We start from the raw sequence: 17572 nt of genomic DNA on the forward strand, positions 1-17572 counted from the left end.
TGTATGAACAGGCATCCAGCGCTCACTTGCAAGCTCATAACCATTTGGATCATCACCTGGCGGGTGAAGAATTGATATGCAAACCCGACCATCAGGATATACTGCACATGGTAAGCAGATTAGTTTCAAGTTACATTCAACGGAGCAACATCACAAGTCAGGAAAAACAACCATTGGGATGCCATATTTCTGAGGGAATTTCACTGTTGGTGGACTATTGGGTAGTTGGATGGAAAACTCATAATCGCATTGAAAAATCCTCCCTCGCTATGAGAAATTCAGATAACCAACAAATAAAGAGAAAAGTTGTTAGTAAAACTCAAGTGGTACAATAACATGGAAATAATAGTAATACAACATAATGAACAAACTGTTATAACTATGGAAACTTCAGATAATAATTAAAATCCCTCTGCAATGAATCTAAAACAAAAGTAGTTCCTGCAATATAGAGAATTCAACCAACCACTAGACAAATCTCAATAATTTGCATATAGTCGACAATTCGGCTAAGTGTCAAAATAGGAAACTAAGAGTTGCATTATATGGTATATAATCTATTTTCCATCTATCATGTCCCTCCAAATCATTCTCATTATTCTTTCTTTCACCTCAAATTCAAACGATCATTTGATGGATTAGTAGAAGCTTCAATGTTGCCCACATTTTTTCCTGTTTTTCCTCTGAAATCTCAGCAATGATATAGAGAACAAAAATAAGGGCTCCTATTCTCATCAATTTGATGAATCCATCATGGTAGGTGATTTTCCGGAAGCCTAGCTCTGGCTCTAACCCTAGGAGTTGCATTAGATGCAATATACCTCTCCGGTCCAAAAGATATCCAGTTTTTTGGAAAAATCCGCACAACAATGAAATCCCCATTCCCACAAAAATATATATATTTTCCCTATTATACCCCTAGTCCCAAGTACTAACAACTCTATAATGAGTGAGGAATACAATTAACAAATATCTAGGCTAATAATAAAAGGGATAAAAGGATGAAATTTTTTTTTTTACATGTATTAGGTTGCTTATATTTTGATCTAAGATGAGTTGAGAGGAAATGATTATATTTTGGACCGCAGGGAGTGATTTATTTTCTATTTATCATGTCTGCCAATATCATTCTTCATCATTCTTTCATTCGACTCAATTCAAACAATCACAGAATCACTGATGGATTAGTAAAATCTTCAATGCAGCCCAGTTTTTCCTGTTATCAATTTGACGAATTCATCATGTTAGAGCAGACAAGCAACAGTATCATTAATTTGAAGGTACTAGCAATCATCAAAAACCAAAGTACTTTAAATAGCTAAGGTGGGTGATCTTCTGGAAGGGGTACTCCAACTATAGGAGTTGCATTACATGCAATCTATCACGTCTCCCAGTATCTTTCTTTGTTATTCGTTCTTTCAACTCAAATTCTTACAATCACTTGACGGATTAGTAAGAGCTTCATCGTCACCAACTTTTTTTTTTCTTTTTATGTTTTCTCATAATTCTCGACAATGATATAGAGCAACAAAAACAAGGGACATATAATTATCGATTTGATAAATTCATCATGTTAGGGCAGACAAGCAACAACCTCATTGATTCAAAGGTATTAGCAATCATCAAAAACCGAAGGACTTTAAACAACTTAACTAGGTGATCTTGGGGGAGCCAGGCTCCGACCCTCAACCCCGTATGCGCACACAATCAAAGAATTACTAAAGCATATATACACAAAGCAAATCTAAAATTCCAAATAGCAATCCTAAATCAGATTACTTTCTTGCCATGAAACGTAAAAAAAAAAAAAAACGATATAAGCTTACTAGAGAGTATCCGGAGGTCCAATTATGGTCACGCTCCATTCAAAAATGTTGTTTTCATCCACCAAACCCGCGGAGAACCCATCAACCGGGTTCTTGCAAAGATCTACAATCAAGAGAAGGAAAAGCCAATCACAAAATGGCGAAAAATCCACGCGAAAACCATTTGAGACTGCCGACAAATCAAAAGGCCACAAAGCCAGACAATATCAAAGAGAGGACTTTTAAGCGACCCCTTACCTTTGAGTTGCTTTTGAAGGAGAAGGCTTGCTTGAGACGCCCATCGATAAACAGGGACGGAATCAAAGAGCTCCTGCAAACGAAATTTGAGAGCTGAAGAGCGAGAGCTCTAAGATTTTGAAGGAATATGAGAAATCAAAAGAAGTCACGAAGCCGACACTTCGATTATTTATAAAGAGATGGTTCCCAATGGGAAATGCGCCCTTGGGCGACTGCCCTGAGACCAGCTATCCCAAAAAAATTAAAGGTCTCCCACTCTCCCTGCGGCGAACTTTACTGCCGTATTTGTTTAGGTATTTTTACAGATATCCTCTCAAAAAGTGCTTTAAAAATAAATAAATAAATAAATATATTTTTTTATTCAAGGTGTTGCTTTTATTAATGATTAATACGATGAGTTATGTGAATAAGAAATTTATTTTTGTCACTATTATTCTCCAGAATTTCAATGTTTGCTTGGGTGAGAAGTTGAGCACAGCATAAGCTTGCGTGTAATCTATCTACCCATTTATCTTTTTTTATTGCGTGTAATCATATCAGATCCACTATGTATACATTAAATTTTGACAATATCAGATTAAATATTAAATACTTTTATAAATGTATTTTTTTAGCCCAAATATTAAATTTAAATTAAATGAAATTAATCAATGTTAAATTTCAAGGAAGATATTTTAAATTAAAAATCAAATTAATTATGGTTTGATTTTCTTAACTTGATAAATATTAATTATGCCACAAAATTAGTCGTTTTATTATTTAAATCAAAGATTCGAAACTTTGCTATAGAGTTACAGTACTTATCTAAGTATATGAGTTATTTCCCTAACATGTGGCAAAAAAAAAAAAAGAGTTATTTCCTTAATGTAATATCTGTATGTAATATTGTAGTTGAATTTATAAAATTATGTGTGCTGGAAAAAATTAGTAAAATTATTTTTCTATTTCTAAGTACTTTAAAAGATAATTATCTCTTGATATTTGGTATTTTCTCCATTTCAAATTATAGAATACTTTTGAAATAGTTTTATGTTCTAAAATATAATACATTTTAAATAAATTAAGGTTTCATTAAATGCACCAATTTTAATATCATCCTTTTTCTTTTTATAATTAATTTCTGTCTCTTTTCTTTTTAATATATTAAATAATGAGTATTTTAAAAATTTATATTTTTTAAAAAAGATAAAGTTATTAAGTGTATTTAATGAGATTTATTGATACATGAAATTTTGTCTAAAAATATTTTATAATTTAAAACAGAGAAAGTATTATTAATAATTGACAAGACAAAAAATAAATCTCTTTAATTTTTTTAATTCGTATAGTTGTATCATAAGTGTGCAGAAATGCGCACATCTATGATTTTTAATCTTTTCAAAATTATTTTGATCATATGAATATATTATTATTTGATTAGGAAAATACAATAGATTATTCTGGTTAAATTAAGTCTTTTCCATCCATGGACATGGATTAATTTGAATTAATAGAAGGGGTAGGATAGGTCAAGTTACTGAATCTAGAAAATTTATGTACTTCATTAACATCTTTTATTTTTAAAAATAAAATACAAAGAACTTCCGGTCTATGAATGTCACAGCCGCCATACCACTACCAGTGTGTAAATAAAATTAGTCCTTGCAATCATCTGGAACTTGTCATTCCTTATTCCCAACAGATCCTGGTGTCATCCTTCTCTGTTTTTTTTTTTTTGGGACCAAGCAAATAAAATTTATATATTAGAGCTAGAAACCAAGAGTTCAGATAACAAGAGCAGAGTAAACCAACAAAAAGAACCAAACAGAAACTGAAGAAAGGCAAAAACAACAGGAATAAACTTCAGAATCCAGAGCTAGGAGAGAAGCCAGCAGGGACGAATTTGTTTTGAGCAATCCCACGAATCAGTTCAATGTTGTGAATCTCAGGAAACAAGAATATTGAAGACAAAGCCCAGACCAAAACTCATATGAAGCCCGATAATCATAAGTCCGAAGATATTGGTCCCCGCACTCCTTCTTCTCATCACCTGAGTCACTTTTCACCCTGTACATATTGCTGCCTCTGCGTGCTCTGTAGTTACCCGGAAAATATCAATTATGTTGTGACAATGCTTTTCTTTCACACTCCATGCCTTTACACAGCGTGCTTCTCTTTTATTGAAGCGCGCAGTAACATGTTCTTTTTTTTCCATGATTTGAGTTATATTCATCCTTGCATAGCTACTGGGAGGAATAATATTGTGAAGGTCTTACAAAACTCAGTAATGATGTCAGGCCTTGTACATGAACCCATCACTACTAACTCTTCTTTGGTTGGAGGGAAAATTCAACTCAAACTGGGGGCTTTAGGAAATTCCCCTCTCCCCCCTCTTCCCTCCCCCCCCCCCCAAATTCAAATCTCTCTCTTCCGGCCCCCCTCTAATCAAATACTTTATTGAATCTTATTTATAAGATATGTTTTAAAATATTTATTTGATTTTATTTATAAATTACTGTGTGACTTTTTTAGATAATATTTAAAATATATTTGCAAAATTATCCTTTATAAAAAATAATATAATATTACTTTTGAATTTGTTGTATATGAGTATTTGAAATTTTACACATTTTTTTCTTATATTTTTAACATTAATATTGATGAGATTACTAAAAATAATTTATAAAAAAAATTAAAGGAATATAGCATAAACGAGAAGTGTTTGCGTGTATGTTGAATTGATATACAATAAGATTGTGAACTCCAGTTATGTCTACAGAGCAAGCTGCCAAAAAGAGATATGATGACTATTAAAAATAATTGGTATCAAGAAACACGCGCGCGCAATAAATATTTTTTAGAAAATCCTCGCGTTACATCCTTAAAAAAAAAAAAAAATGCCGACGATGTGTTTTCGGGTATGCATTTTCATATCAAAAATAAAACAAAAAATCTCACCCGCAGATGACAGAGACGAAATTAAGTGACTTGAAGTATCTTCGCTGGCCAAAAATGACGGAGACGAAATTGGTGACATCGACGGCTTTGGAAGCAGATTTTTTTCCCGGTAAAAAAAAATAAAATTGGGCTTTTATTTCCTCTTAAAAATTGAAGGGACCCGTCTGAAATTGATATTTATCAATAAAAAATAATCATTTATTCTTTATAATATTTTATTCAATTATTAAATTTTAACTCATTATAACTCAATCTTTAAAATTTTAATTTAATTGAAATTTAATTTTTAAATTTTAATTATTGTAACTTAATTTTTTTTTAATTATTTAACATATTGATTCGTATATCTTAAAAAATTATAAAGATTTAGTTCATGTTAAGATTTATTACTAATATTTTAAATTTAAATCACTGAAGTCTTTTAATTTTTAAAGTTTAAAATATTTTTAATTATTATGTTTAGCATTTAATATTTCTTTTAATTTTTAAAGTTTAAAATATTTTTAATTATTATGTTTAACATTTAATTTTTAATAATTATTATTAATATTTTAAAATTGAATATAAATTAAATTATAATTGGATCAAGATTTAAAAAATTAAATGATTATTTTTTCTTTTTTTAATTGGAAGAAATTTTTCCCTTTAATAATTGTATGGAAGGAGGAAAAGTTGTCCTGGAAGTGATAGGCAGTCTGTGGTGGCCCAAATTAAACGTGGGCCTTAACAGATAGACATGAGGCCTGGTTCAATATTAGCCCAGTTTACCGTAACAACCTCATCTCGAGGAGACGGGGATGCTCCTTTTTTTTTTTTTGGAGCATATATTCCCCAAATAGAGGACCCAAACCTTTCCTGAACAAGTCCGTGTCGTATTCCTCAAACCCAGCTCTGGCTACATACATGGTTGAATAGAAATGAATACCCTCAGACAAAGAATCAATTTCATTTGAAATCTGAGCAGTAGTGGGGAGAGTTCATTTTGCTCTCCCACACGTGGTATCTGGGATTCCCGCTGATGTCCCTGTTGATCTTGCCGCAGTGTGTGTTCACGGTAATTGTGTGTTCACTGGACATCAAATTCTTTTTTTTTTTTTCCTTTTTTGCTACAAGAAAATTTTAGGTGAGTTAAATCCAAAAATTCAATATGTGGATTTACTGTGAGGGCGCATTTTGCTACATGTCTCAGGCTGAAAGGGGGCTCAATACGTGGCCCTTGTTTGCTATTTTCAGTGTAGTTGGCTTAATCTTCTCCTGTACCACGGTTTTATTTGTTTGGATCTGGTCCATATCTCTTCTCTCTTTTTCTCTTTCTCTCTTTAATTTTTCTTTCGGATAGATCTCTAATTTACTTTGTTTACTGTGCTCAAGAGTCCAGAGACCGGCAACTACACTCGAGAAATTACAGTGGATTTACTGAGAGGGCACGTTTTGGGCTGTGCCCCATCACATTAATCAACCGAAATGACTGATTAGGCGCGTGCATTGATAAATGACAAAACTTTTCTCCATGTTTCAAGTACGCACCTTAACGCGTGTCTTAGGAATTGTATGTCAGCGTTCGAAAGAACTTTTTATTAAAAAAAAAAATCAAGTCCTGCCTGATTTATTGTTCATTGAAATTTAAATTCTCACATCTTAAAGGATACATTGAGCGTGAAAGGAAAATCAGAAGAAATCAGCAAGAAATTAAAAATTTATGCTTAACTCTAATATTTCTCTTGTACCGTCATTGTCACCTGGAGATGATGCAATTTCTTGGCGAAATATGAAATTCAATCTTTAGCTTCTGATTATTAATCAATACAGCTTTGGCATCGGCTGTCATCACCTGTGGCACTTACACTACCAAAAAAAAAAAATCAATGATAATTTTTAGTGGTAACTCTCCAAAGTCACCATTAAAAGTAAATAATGTTACCTTTAAAAGTCTGACCTTCTATAACAATAATTAATGTTACCGTTAAAAGTATGATTTTTTACGATAACTTTTGTAAGTTGTTGCTGATTGTTTACTTTTATCAGTGACTTTTAAAAATTAAAATTTCAGTGATGATATAAAAATCACCACTAAAAGTGTGATTTTTAATGATAACTTTGACTATCGCCAGAGAAGGTGAAAGTTTGATTTTCAAGACATTTACTCCAAAAAGAATGATAATCAATAATAACTCTATATGTTCATCATAATTTTTTTATTTTTTTAATTCAATATTTAACATTTTAAGACATTAATTTTATTTTATTATTGTAATTTTATGATGAATAAATAAAACAACATAATAAGTTATCATTTTGTATATTTTATGATTAAATTGATACTTTAAAATAATGAAACTATTTTGAGATAAGATATCATTTAACAGTAATGTACCACACTAAATAATCAAGCCCATCCATATTATTATATTTCAAGTTGATTTTGCTTATCAAGTAATGCTCAGTTTGATTTGGACTAATTATTTAAGCTAGGCTGCTTCATTGGTTTTGGTCAATTCAAGATCGAATCTAATTGAATTAACCAATACACACCATTATACAAATTTATAAATACGTTCAAAAACTTATTATTTGGTATTTTAATTTAGAATGCTTATATTGTGGTAACGAGTCTTTATTTTCACATTTTTTATAATCAAATTGATATTTTAAATAATAACACTACTTATTTATAATAATCAAATACGTGATAATTAAATTTATTTGTCTATAAAATGATATTTCAACTGATCTAATTTTTTATTTCAAATGTGTTAAGCTTTGAAGTTGACGCTAGCTTAGAGGTTCCTAGTTCAATTATTGGCAGGGAAGAGGAAAATGAATGTGATATTTAAAAATATTACATTTAATTTTTAGAATATATGAAATATATCTATATGATGCTATATGATTTTTTGCTTGATACTATTTTGAGACATAAATATAAAAAAAATTAGATAATGTTGTGTATAATTTTCTTATATGATTATCATTTAAAAATAAAAATTGATTAAAAAAAGTAAAATGTAATGTAAAAAAAGTGAATAATTATACTTAAAAGTTATTGTTAATTGAAAGTAAACTCAAAAGTCATATAAAAACTTGTATCATGAAATTGTAAGATTCTACACATACCAAAAATAACTACTCCTTTCATTAAAAAATATCTTATATTTTTTAATGAGTTAGACACCCTATTAAATAAGGATAAATATAAAAAAATAGTATTAATTTAAAAATAAGTAACTACTTTATTAAGGGATGATATTTGATTAAAAATACTTTACATTTTTGAATAGAGTGAGTATTATTAGAGTATATAATTAAAGTGTGATATATGTATATATAACACAAATTTATATAAACATAAATGCAAGACTTTTATACTTAGTTTTGTATACTTAATATGCTCTTGTTTAATAAATAAAGACACGCCGACATTAATAATAAAAATTTATTATAGAATAAATAATAAATAAAAGATGCACGATATGATGTAATTGAAAAAAAAAATTGGGCAACTTTTTCCTAAACATATATAATTCAGTTGGTAATACACTAATACTATATATTATAATTACTTTCATTTTTAGTTTAATTTTTTGATAATTTAAATTTATATTACATATTAATTGAACATTTCCAACGTATCATTGCTTGAAACAAATGATTGTTATACAGGTGTATATAAAATAATGTCATTTATGGACGAGGAACGCATTCAGCTTCAGTGGCAAGGCAGCGCCTTTCTTCCTTTGCCTCATGTGGCCCCGTGTTTGAATCAGCTAGAGCACTGTGGAAGGCACAAGCAGCGTGAAGAGGTGACATGTAGGGGGTGATGTGGAGCCATGTAACAAGTGATATGGTGTCATGTGGCAAGTGTTCAATAGAATCACCTTTTTTGTAGCGACATTTGTTGTTATGCTGATGCCAATTTTTAATGGTAACAAAACAACTGCCATTGATTGTTACTTTCAGCATTGACAAATTTTATATTTTGTGACAATATTTATTATCATTGATTGTATACATTTAATAATAATTTTTGTTATCATCACAGATAAAATTAATAAAAAAAACTCTTGACATTATGGTAATTTTTTTTCATCACTAAAAATAATCAACAATAATTTTTATCACTGTTAAAAGTTAATTTTTTTATAATATTAGCCAGAAAGTTGTAGTTACAACTAGTCAACTGCCTCGAACGTAGAAAACATATTTCCAATGCATGATGCCTGACTAGAAGTTTCCACTATCTTGAATACTGTTACTAGCTAGCAGGATGAGAAGATACATCATTAAGTGCATTGATTATTGATCGGACCAACATACGTGCACTGTATATCACAGAACGAAGCCCACGAATCTATAAATTGGATGGAAGCTGCTATCTTCTCAAATTTTCACTTATTGGGACGTACATGTTATGGTAGGGGCTACTCATATTTTGTGGTGTTTGATATGATTTAACAAGCAAATTAGTGGTATACAATATTAATCATATTTTGGCTCGATCTCTGTAAATCCTCAATAATCGATATGGACAAATAAGAGAATGGATATTCACTAAAAGTAAAGTGAAACTAGTAATAGGCCTTGTGTGTTACACGGGCAATGTGAGGACCTTTCAATAAAACATTAGAATGCCGGAGTACATTTTTAAGGCTTAGCATATTGGAGTAATAGGAACTCATTTTGTGATTAAAAGTCAAAATTGTAATTGACCAAATAAAATTTTTATTACTCAATAAATTCAAATAAATCAAGTAATCAGCAATCATATAATGGTTACTGTATAAATCACTTTCTTTGTGATACAGTTGATCACATGCTTATATCAAAGTGAAACAAAAAAAAAAGAGAAAAGAAAAGAAAAGTTCTGTCGAATTTTGCGGTATATATTATATTGTCGACATATTATTATAGTTTCACACTTTTAACCGAATTTGAATAGTATAAAATTTTGTTAGAATTGTAGTAGACGGATCTGTGGTTTCCATGTATGATTTTTAAAGAAATATATATATATATATATATGTATGTATGTATGTATATATGTATGTATATAAGGTATATAATTTGTTTTTTTTTAAAAAGGCCTGTAATTTAATACTCTATTAATAAAAGAGTATCAAAAAGAGAGAATATAAGAGAAAAATTATATTGAAAAGGTATTAGCAATGAAATTTTATTTTTAGCAAGGTATTTTTTATTTTAGAACATTGAATCTTTTATAAAAATGCCTTTTAATTTTGGATGGATGGAGTATTAAGCATGCTATTTATTTAATTTAAAATCATGATTTAATATGTAGATATTTTTTATTTATTCATATTTTTTTCCATAAATGTAATTTGTAAATACAATTGTGACATAAATTATAATATAGTATTTATTATAGTATATTTCCTTTGATCTCATTTATAAGGTACAATATAAAAGATTTATTTGGTTCTATGTAGAAATCATGATGTGGTTCTTCAAATAATATTTGAAAGGTATTTATCAATACCAACCTTTTCCTGTAAGGAAAAACATATATCACATTACTTTTTAGAGTTGTTACAAAAGGACATATTTAAAATTTTATATATTTTTTTGCATGCTTTTCATTGGTATTGATAAAATTAGTAGGAGTGACTTACAAAAAAAAGTAGAGAAATAAATGCTATTTGTCTTAGGATGATGCATGGGGCTGCAAATTCCGGATTCAAGAATAATTTTTTAATGTATAAGGCCTTTGAATAGTTATCCGTAACAGCAATACATTGCAAAACAAAAAGTATAATTCAAATTTTAAATTACTTTTTGGCTTTGCTTTGCACAAGCAATTTAAGAAACTTTAAATAAAAAATAATAAAATGCAAAAGCATTTTTGAGGATGCATATGCTATAACACTATGAAATCACTTTGACATATTTTAGAGCACATGTCCCCGTTTGAAATAAATTAATGAGGAAAAATTTGTCATTGCCATCAAGAACTCCTATAATTCAAGAAATTCAAATATAAATTCTAATTGATTCACAACAACAATCACTATATCATATGCTAAACATCCTGATTTTTTTAATCTTGAAAGTAGTCAGGAGTCAAGGGCAAATTAGTAATTAATGAGCGGTTAAAATTTTGGATGAAGGTTTTGTATTTTGACTTATTAGAATGTTGGATGAACAGATGTGAATGGAAGGATTGCGTTTTGAAAAAAAAGCGTATGCGTATGGTGATAATTTTTCTCACTATACCACACAACGCACAGCACAAAAAAGTGACTAATAAGTATGTGGAAGCTCATGGAAAACAGAGTGGAAGGAAAGGGAAGCACGAAAAGGAGAGGAGTGTCGCACTCGAAAAAATGCGACGCGGACGGCGCGCGAGCGGAGGTCCCGGCCTTCGCGGCGGGAACCGGATCGAACGAGGAGTCGCCACCAAGATTTTGAGGTAAATCTCGGGAAACCGATTAATGAAAGATAAGGGTGATCTGCGAAATCAGAGGATAGGTTCGGGAGTCGGTTGAGTATGGGGAAGGTGTTAGGCACCCCACAACACCCGTTTGTGAAACGGTTACCTGAAGTTTGTTGTGCTCTATTAATATGGTTTTAAAATTATTTTAATTATCCCTTTTATATTCATGTGTTTGATATAAAAATGATAGGAATTAGGTGAGAAATATTTATTTATTTACAAGGGAGGACGGACTTGACTCAAATCTAACTCTGAGGCCTACGTACCCTGTGATGGGGATTAAAGTCCACGTAGTTAGGGCTTAAAAGTTGTTGGTATAAAAATATTTTTTTTGAAGAGAAATTAATTATAAATAATTCACCATTTTGCAAATAAAATAATTTCTGAAATTTTGATATGTGTGTTTTAAATTGCAAAAGGTAATTTAATTTTAATTATTTTCTTCATTTTTGAATTTTTGGAATAAAGAAAGGAAAGGGTTTAAAATTATTTTTCTTTATATTTTATGATTAGAAATTTAATTGTAGTACCTGAAGAACCTTATTGATTCATACGGTAATGCAATTGCTCTAAGTATCTGCGAAGATTCTGAAATCTCACATGATAGAAGAGTTTGGCAATTTAATTTATTTATTTATATTCTTATGTACATTTTAAGTATTAAAAATATATTTTAAGTATGTATATACATGTTTTGAAGAATTTTAATCATCATACCTGCAAAGCCTTATTGACTTATACAGTAATATGATTATCTTAAATATCTACGGAGATCCTAAAATCTCACACGATACAGGAATTAAATTTAATTAATTGATTTAATTAATTATATAATATATATGTATATATATTTTAAAAACTAAATCGTTATATCTGCAGAGTCTTATTGACTCACACGATAATACGATGATCTTAGAAGTCTATGGAGATTCAAAAATCTCACATGACTAAAAGATATAATTGGTAAATATGGTTACAATTTAAATATATTAATTTGGTCAATTAAGTTTCTTAAATTGTATACTATATGATTATTTACAAAAATTATTTTTTTATTATAAAAATGGATGATCACTATATCTGTGAGGATTTATTATCCCACACGATAATATGATTAATTTAAGTCCCTACAAAGATTCTCGTAATCTTACATGGAACTTAAATGGATTATTTAGATTATAAAAAGACAGTTGGTTTTAACGGTTGGTCATTGAAACCATTGATTGTACATATAAATTGGATCTCTATACCTGCGAAATCTTATTGATTTACACGGTATAAGATCACTTTAAATGCCTGTGAAAATTCTTAAAATCTCACACTGCAAGTTAATAAAATACAAGAAACCTTCTCTTATCCATTTGTTTTTTTTTTTGGATGAGAATTGAATTCTCTCCTCTTAATCTTTTATACAATTGTACATGTGGATAGAAAGTGTCATACGGTATGAGTGTAACAATATTATTGACAAGTAAAGGACCTTAGAATTAATGGAGATAAAAAAAATAATGCTCATATATGTTAATATACACATTTAAAGATCTCGCCTAATAATTGCACTAATTCTGTATTTGAAATGAAATTGTACCTAATAATCAAATTTAGCTTAGCTATGATAGGAAACAAGAATTATCATTTGCAATTTCTCTATTATTTCTTTTTCAAACTCTCTTTTCTTAAAAAAAATATGACAATTGCAATGAAATCACTTGGGAGCTGAAAAATATGAGACAAAACATTTAAACATGAAATCCATTTTGGAATAGTAAACAGAAATTAAACACGTATATTTTGGATTCAGAAGCAAGAACCTGCGCGTATGGGACGTCCAGATCTGTCTCAGCCTCTTCTTTCTCCTCTCTGTTTCTGTTTCTTCTTTCTCCTCTCCGCCTCTTCTCTTCTTTTCCTTTCGTGCTCTGTTTTCTGTTTCTTCCGTACGTTTCTCCTTCCTTTCTCCAGCCAAAAAAAACGCACTCCTCTTCTTCGTTTCCTCTACTTTGTTCCGGCCGGAATAGCCTTTCTCCCTCAGCCTCCATTTCACCTCTCTCCGTCTCTATCCTTTTTCGTTCAGCTTCTGGCCTCCCTCGTTTCCTTCTCAGCTTTTCGGAAAGAAAAGCTCCTCCGCCACGTCCTCTCTCCTCCGTCTCAGCCTCTGTTTCACGTCTTCCGGTCCTCTCTCTCCTCTGTATATTTTTTTTACGTTGCTTCCCCCCTTCTCGCTGTTCCCGTCTTCTCCTTATATAGAGAATGGACAACGTGAATCATTACTCTCCTACTCTGTTTCTTCTGCGTTTGTCTCTATTTTCTGTGCCGTCCCATCTGCTTTCTCTGCTGTGCCGTTTCCTTCATGCATGCGTTTGTCCCTGGTTCTGTTTCTTTTCTCCTGCCAGCCGAAAGCATAAGCGTACGTGTTCCGGTTGCTTGCTATTCTTCCTGCTCTGTTTGGCTTCTTCTGCATTTCGTGTCTGTTGCCTCTGGTTCTTTCGGCGTCCGTGGCTCATGTGTTCGTGTGTTCTGCTGTTTCTGTCCTTTTTCCTGCTGCATGGCCGAAAGTGTGTGCTTGTTTTTGTTTCTGCGTCTCTGTGCCTGTGTTTCTTTGTTGTTTCTACATGTCTTTGCTGTGCTTTTTCCTTCTGTTCTCTCGTGTGTGTGTGTGTGCAGTTTCCGCTCGTGTGTGCCTGACTGTCCGTGATGAAACGCTGACTCTATCAGCGTTTTGTCCAGCTTTTTCTCTGTTTTTTTATCTTTTGATTAATGGTTCTGATTAATACCCACACACACACATATAAGATATGTATTTAAATGAAAATAGGATTGAGGAGATAAAAGTTAACTCTCAAAAGTAGACTCTCAATATTCTTGAATGATTGGGATAATTTGGGAGAGATTTTCTTCTTTCACGATTTAACCTTTCTTTTTGATTTTGTTAAATTATCATTATTATTACTTCTTGAAAATATGATCTTAAAAAGGGATTAAATTTCATTTTTATATTATTATTTATTATTATTTTATTTTATATTTTTTTGATTTTATTATTAAAAAAAAGTCCGGACAAAATACGGTATTCACAAGGAGAAGAGGCCATTTCTCTACTAGGGCAAGTAGTCTTGGAGCATTGGAAGACATTTTCATCTGATAGCTTATCGGGTAAATTTTGTATCACCCTTAACTTCGATTCTATTATGATTTCTTTTAGTATATGTTATAAAGAATTAGAGAATTTTAAGAGTTTGTTTCTTACCCTTTTGTATAGAAAAAGGTTCTTGAAAATTAAATTAGAGTTTTGCAACTAGTTTAGGATTAAACAATAAAGCTATGCGGCAGTATGCTTGATTCAACCTAAGCTAGAAAGAAATGAGAATAGAAATTGAGGAGGAAGTGTGTTAGAGTTGATAGAAATGATAGAATGGGATAATTGGGTTATGAAGAACCTAAATTGATTAAGTGAAAGGGAAATAATTGCTAAATGTGATTTTCAATAATAATTAGTACTTTTAGTCAATTTAATCAATTGACTAATAGTGCCAATTGTATGTAGATTTGTGTGTTACGTGTATAGACTAAGAAAAGGAATGTGCAGGGAAGCATTAGTGGTTGAGAAAATTATGGGTAACATTTCTTGTGATAGAAGGGTTGATGTAACCAAATAACTTATTATATTTAACTATCTAATGCAAATATTTGAGAGTATTATAGCTATTATATGAAATTCTTTTAAATTATGCATGTTTTAAGACAATGCATGATTATTCCACGGAAAGGACTTCAATTAAGCAAATTGATGGAAATATACAATTATACACTATATATAATTTGAATACAAACAAGTGATTGGTATGAAAGCATGATCACAGGAAATGAGAGTTTACCTATAAGGAGAAGTAGTGAGAAGTTCATATGACATTATTCTTCTTAGTGCTCGACGGGGTGCGGTGTTGAAAAATTTATCTTCTTAGTGCCTATTTAGGTGTAGTGGTGGAGATTATCTCTTTAGTGCCCATGCAGGGTACGGTGTTAGAGATTAAATCTCATTAGCATTTGTATGATGAGGTGTTAGAATAACGACACCCTGATCATTGTGTGAAAGGGGAAACCGTAGTTTGAAAATGAGATAGAAAACCTTTGACTGGTTGATTCTACTACTAAAAATATACTAAGGTCAATGAGTGTGAGTTGGCCTAATATGAGCCTATGGTTTCAGTCGGGGTGATTCAGAGGTTCGGATGGTAACGACTATGCTAATAGTAGTGATCTATGTTGAAAATGATATTTATGAAGGGAAAGACATAAGACGAGCGTAGTTGCACTATTGCCGCATGATTTCAGAGCTTATGTAATGAATTTAATCCTTGTATACCTGTAAATGATTTAAGTTGTTATAAGATGTCGTTTGCATGTTTTGAACTGTGACGTAGTGATTTTATAAATCTTAGCCCCGCATGTGAGTATATGTGTGTTATGCAGTGAATTATATGGCATAGGGCTAATATTTGGTTGTGAATATGTAGTAAATGTGTACATAATAAATATATGTGGATTGTGTGAGAAATTGGCCAAGGGTATATATTGTAGTGATATTGTAAAATAGCCCTTATTTAGGTAAATGAATGAATAAAGGGCTAAATCTCAATTTATGAGTATATATGATATGAATGTTAGTCAATCAGGTGTGAATAGTCCTTTTAGACTTGGTTCTAAGCCTAAAATGGCTTAATGAGATAAAGTGTATGATTTGAACACCTTGGTGCATAAAATTTTTAGAAAAAGTATCTTTTTTTACGCGAGTGTTTAAATTTAGATCATACTGTTAGATCACATCCAAACTTTTCTCATTAGTTAGCTTATAAAATAAGCTTTGTGTGGGCATTTAAATTACTCCAATTGAACATTATATGTGAAAATAGCGTAAGTTAAAAGTTCACATCAGCCAACTGTCATATGATAATAAAATTCTATGACGTGCGTTATGGTGCATGGCATAGAATGGGAGCCTATGGCTTTATGCCGCATGTTGCAACCTATGTAGTGTATGCCACGATGCACTGCCCAACTTCTGACCTTATATCTCTTATGATAAAGCATGTGTTTGGTGTGATGAATGCAGTTGTATGTCTTATGTTGTGCAATGTATAATATGTATTTGATTTTTAAATGATTTTAATAAAGAAGTCTTCAATTCTCAAGCACTTTTAAATAATTTACTTGATTTCAGTTTGATATAATGATGTGGTAATTAAGTTAACCCCTCTTTATATCAAACATGTGGTGGGATCACAGTTTGATATGAGGAGAGGTTACATTATGTAGCTCACCAAACTTTTATTATTGTTGAACTCGTAACTATAACATTGTAAAAAAATGTCCTTGCATTTTTCACATATCCACTGCACCCTAGACATATCTTTATAGTTTCAAAAGTCTGCCAATTATAACAACAAAATGTTTCAGACCTCAAGAAATAGCAAGACAAATATGATAACTAATACCTATATCAAATTTTATTTATCATATGGCTTCAAGCAAAGACATCACTGTCTAACTATAACTACATGAGATAAGAGGCTGCAAGCAAGAAATTAAAAGTCTGGATACCAAAAAAAATTAAGTAATAAAGTTGTTTTGTTAGATACAATGAAGATTTGTTTAGATATATATATTCAATTTTAAGATACAAGAAATATTTCAGGTAACGTTGCCAAAGAGATACTAACAGAAAGTTGTAACAATGTCTTCTAATAGAAAGATATTCAATAGAATTGTATCAATTAATTTAAATATATATTTATATCCATATTTTTTAGAAAATTTGAACAAAATTTACGTTCAATAAAAAAATCAACAATAAAGGGAGTTGCACCATAATTGAAAAGAATGAAATTAGAAATGCAATAGTTAATAATTATCAATTGATATGTTAGACTAAGCGCGTTTCAATTAACACGTTGGGAAATGTAAATTATGTATTAAATATCACCAATTTTTTTAAAGCTTTGAATATATATATATATATATATATAAACAAGAAAGCTTTACAGAAAATTGGAAAAAAAAAAACCCGTACATTGCTGGATTTTTAGCACATAGAAAATTATGACAAAATTTTAAAAACAAAAAAGCATAC

The 17572-nt window shown here is 30.6% G+C and overlaps 1 protein-coding gene across 1 annotated transcript; it reads right to left on the bottom strand.

Moving 5' to 3' along the window:
• Nucleotides 1–3: 3 nt before the first annotated feature.
• On the bottom strand, nucleotides 4–13906 carry LOC129298618 (uncharacterized; the record flags this gene model as incomplete). Its single annotated transcript, XM_054937042.1, is given in 8 exon segments — nucleotides 4–101; nucleotides 172–195; nucleotides 198–218; nucleotides 221–267; nucleotides 1827–1929; nucleotides 2064–2172; nucleotides 13419–13683; nucleotides 13725–13906. Coding segments are annotated over 8 exon segments (849 nt in total), but the record flags the coding sequence as incomplete, so codon positions are not given.
• Nucleotides 13907–17572: the final 3666 nt, after the last annotated feature.

The sequence above is a fragment of the Prosopis cineraria genome, unplaced genomic scaffold (assembly GCF_029017545.1).
Source record: "Prosopis cineraria cultivar Desert tree isolate PC_DT_omini unplaced genomic scaffold, ASM2901754v1 PC863, whole genome shotgun sequence".
NCBI classification, from domain to species: domain Eukaryota; kingdom Viridiplantae; phylum Streptophyta; class Magnoliopsida; order Fabales; family Fabaceae; genus Prosopis; species Prosopis cineraria.